This window comes from Anneissia japonica, unplaced genomic scaffold (genome assembly GCF_011630105.1).
Source record: "Anneissia japonica isolate Jap-2015-1 unplaced genomic scaffold, ASM1163010v1 scaffold1937_len94397_cov108, whole genome shotgun sequence".
Classification (NCBI taxonomy): Eukaryota; Metazoa; Echinodermata; class Crinoidea; order Comatulida; family Comatulidae; genus Anneissia; species Anneissia japonica.
Genome location: NW_022697764.1, coordinates 33,722 through 37,983, shown reverse-complemented (window position 1 = coordinate 37,983; position 4,262 = coordinate 33,722). Strand labels below are relative to the sequence as shown.

Below are 4,262 nucleotides of genomic sequence, written 5' to 3'. Positions count from 1 at the left end.
GGGCTAGTGGAGCGAATCGAGTCTCACTTGGGTGGGGGGGGGGGCAGAGGGCCGCCTAGGGCCCCCAGTGGGGGTGCCCCCTGGAAGCCACAGATATTTGATGAATTATGGCGAATTTTTATTACTTATTTGATAGGCATCGAGTTACTATAACATGACTTCATGTAGGCTATGCTTTCTAATGTTGAAATCAGCTTCCAAAACCGAAACATTTTGAATGAAAGAAGAAACAAAGAATATGCAATGTAACCATCTAATTAAGTGAAATTCTATATTTTGTAAATTTTGCATGAAATCTGTCAACCACACTTTCATGGTCGAGGTTGCTTCACCTATCATTTGTCATAACAGAATGCAAATTATCTTAAATTAGTCTCATTGAATTATTATTATTATTATTTTTCCACTTTATAGGACTCACTGATGTGGCTTTTAAAGAACTTTTGACAGTTTTTTCGGAGTGGTATGACCAGCGGGGATACCTCAGTATGCTGAAAGTTTTGTATAGTGACTTAGTGGATGCTAGTTTATTATTCACAGCTTCAAAGACAATGGATTTAATGTACATGTTGATGGCATGTGGAGAGCTTGATTCAACAAATCTCAAAATCATCTATGATACCATAAATTCAACAGCCACATATGGTTTGGAAAAAAAAATTAAATCTCAAATACCATCATGCCCAAATATTAGAGATGTAATAATCTCAGAATTCACACCTCACAGGCAAAAAATTATGAAGTTTGGAATGGCACTGATGGATGACGATATAGTAAAGATTAGTGAACTGTATAATAAACCAGTAAAGGAATATGCAGACACATGGAGTTTGATTATGGATCTAGAACGCCAAATGGTAATTTCTGAAGCAAATAATGAAGACTTCATTGAACATTTGAAGAAAAATGGACTTCATCAAGCAGTAAATGCACTAACAGAAGGTAAATGTTGTTAATGAATAAAATAAATATTACACTTAAGTAACTAATGTTTGTTCCTTTCCATGAAATTATTATAAAGAGGCAAAAACTAATCAAAGTGAGAAAACAAGATGAAAATACATTGCAAATACACAAAACTTTCATAGATCCACATCACCCTTTTAAAATAAATTATTTAACATGGAAAAGCAGAGGATCATCCTTCAAGCATGAAGGTTCATTTCAGGGTATCCCCAGATACAAGCAATAACAATTTGCATTAAACAATAGAATAAACAATTTATTGGAAAAAATAATCAGCCATATAGACTTCAAAGAAAGAATACAGTATTTCCTATCACTTACAATGAAATCATTTATTATGTAAATGATAGCACACAAAACATGTGTGCTTCATCTTAGTTTGTAAACAAATTTACTTCTTGTGGCATTATCATTCATGAGAGTACTGTAAATAATGTCATTTAAATAATGAATCCAATATTTAAAGTTCACTGAATTTAAAGCCATTCCTTATCAACAGGTTTATGTGATATTGTTTTAATTAATATTATTATTATTATCATTATTAATATTGTTGTTGTTGTTACTGTATCATTATTATTATTATTATTATTATTATATTATTATTATTATTATTATTATTATTATTATTTTCATGTAAATTTAATGAGTATTCTGGATGAACTTTTGTATTTCTGCTGATTTCTTTTTACATAAAATTCTACCATGCCCAATGTGTACAGTATATGTTATATGTAATATTTTTTTAATAGCTTACTTTCATATTTCAGTATGAATGCTATAGTTTCATACAGAATAAACAATTCTTTAATTATTAGTGTGTGTCTTTCTAGTCTAAAAAATACTAGACTGATATGAGTTTTATAATTATTTATTGTAACAATAATATTGAAAGTGTAGATCAGTTCAAATGTCTTGGTAGCTGTTTTTGAATTGGCATAATGTTATTGAGCAGTGGCGGACCGTCAATGCAAGCAAGGTATGCAGTGCATGCCCTGGCTAAAACAAATAAGAAAATATAGTACTGTAGTACAGTTTCTGCATTCGATTTAGCATTTCTTAGTCACAATCTTTTATAGAAACCTTAATTTTTTGAGTGGATTGCTGTAGTTGATTGGAAAAGCAAAGTTTTTCAATGTTTGGCCTACTTTGGTATCTAGGATAAGTCACATCAAGGAGGTTTATATACCTCCTTGGTCACATTCTGGCCTATCGCATCATACTCTCAGATGCTTAGAATTTCCACATGGCTGGTTTTCAATATCAACCAATCACGTATTCAGTGAGTCAATGGAAGTCAGAGCATACCCTACATGGCTTAAATTTGCTATTGTGACAACCGTGTGGTGGCGTCAGAATAGCCAATTTAACATTGGAATGGAAGCAGTGCTTCCAAGAGTATGTGCGCATGCTCTTCTTCTCGTACATCAGGACCTCCACTTCTGATCAGGTATTAAATCTATATGCCTAATCTCAATGATTAAGGTTTAAATAAATTTTCATGCGTACAGTATAACTGGTATAGAAGAAACTTTGAATTAATATTATTTGAATTGAAATATATTAAAATAGAGGAATAGGAATTATTTTGAAAATAAGATAATACAACCATGGCGGTGTTAAAAATAACATACGTTTGTATTTTGGCTATAGCGCAATCTCATTGGTATGGTAGTAGGCTTACAAACTTTTCCTACTGGCAGGCCCTAGCATCAGTGGCATAGGGGTCTTGAAATGGAAGGGTGCTGATGGATTGGGAAGGTAAAGTGGGGATCGGTGATTAGGTGAGGTGGGCTAACGCACAAAATAAAGTGATTTGAGGTGATTTTTAACGACTTGAGCATGATTTGTTGGCGGTGGATGGGCGAGTGTTTTTATCAGTGGGAGGGGCGTGCGCGACCCTCGCACATCCTAGATATGCCAATACATAGCATACCCTGCAATTTACACTACGGTCCGCCACTGATGATGAGAGCAGCCTAGCTCAGTTGGCTGTTGGACTGATTTTGAATAAAAATACAATTTTATTTTTGGACAGTTAGTGCACTCTGCCAAAAAAATTAAATTTTATATTTATATTTATATTTATTTTTATTACCCCCTCCTCTCCCCTGAAATCTCTGAAACTCATACACTCTTTAATTAATGCTGCAAAATCATTTAAATAAGAAAACAAAATTTTATTTTTGTTCCACCATCCTCTGACGATCTTCATTCACATTGATGTGCCGAGTTCAAATCCACACTCTTGTAACGAAAGTATAAACAAACACACGATATAAAATAAAAAATTGGATTTAATCCTTTCCTTCATAAACTGTTAGTTCATTTCATGAAATAATTTAACTCAGTTATATTGCCATGGAATATAACAACGATTGATTTGCATATAAAACATCCGATCATGAACCAGTACATTGGCTCTTAATAAGAAAGCCACACTTTTTCAATCACTATGTACCACCCATATGAAGACGGCTATAAATTAAATATAAATAACAAATTGCCAAAATTTTTAGGAACTTATTCCAAGTAAGCCTATCATATACTAAAACTAATAATATTAATCATAATTAACTTGTTCTTTATGTAATGATTAAAGAAATATTTAAAACTTATATTGGAATTCTCTGACATATAACATATAGACAGACTTGCACTAATACAGGGGTAATACGCAACTCCTAAAATGACACCCTTTTTTAAAATCTGAATGTTGTTATTCATCCAGTAAGTGTTAACCCTCTAGATACCGTCTTCGACTGTAGTCGAAATTGACCTTAAACCGAGAATTCCCATTTTCGACTGCAATCGAAATTTCGTGACTAAAAAATAGCTGGTTTTCAAATCGCTCTTCTGTTTTTATTTTAGCTCCAATACGTCAGAAATTTTGAACACGCATGCGTGAAGCTTTTGTTTTTCGAAGAACTCACATGCGCTTATATAAAAATTTTTAGAAATATCAATTTGAAATCGTTATTAATTTCAAAAATTTTCCGAAATGGCCGCACAAGATGTGTACACAGCTGAGCGAGCGATTGACCTGAATTTTGATTCAGACAGCGATGAAGGTGAATTTTTAGATGTGCGAGACTTAGACGTGCCTGTTAGCGATGATAACGATGGGGCTTCAAGCAGTTCTGACGGCGGAGATATTCTTGATGAAGATGAGCCTAGGCCTAGAAATGTGAGGGTAGTCGACGCTTTTGAATGGAAAGATCGCGCTTATATTTATGGATGGTTGGGTAAATAAATTATATAACTGTGTGGAATAGGAATGTTTTATATTTGTTTTT

At 33.3% G+C, this 4,262-nt stretch overlaps 1 protein-coding gene across 6 annotated transcripts in view; it reads left to right on the top strand.

Moving 5' to 3' along the window:
- The window catches only part of LOC117102330, a 67,634-nt gene that overhangs the window by 40,495 nt on the left and 22,877 nt on the right, over window positions 1-4,262 (top strand). For all 6 annotated transcript variants that reach the window (XM_033242596.1, XM_033242594.1, XM_033242595.1 and 3 more), the window contains one exon: window positions 415-942. In XM_033242596.1, the coding sequence (XP_033098487.1) occupies window positions 415-942 (528 nt within the window). The remainder of the gene's footprint in view (window positions 1-414; window positions 943-4,262) is intronic.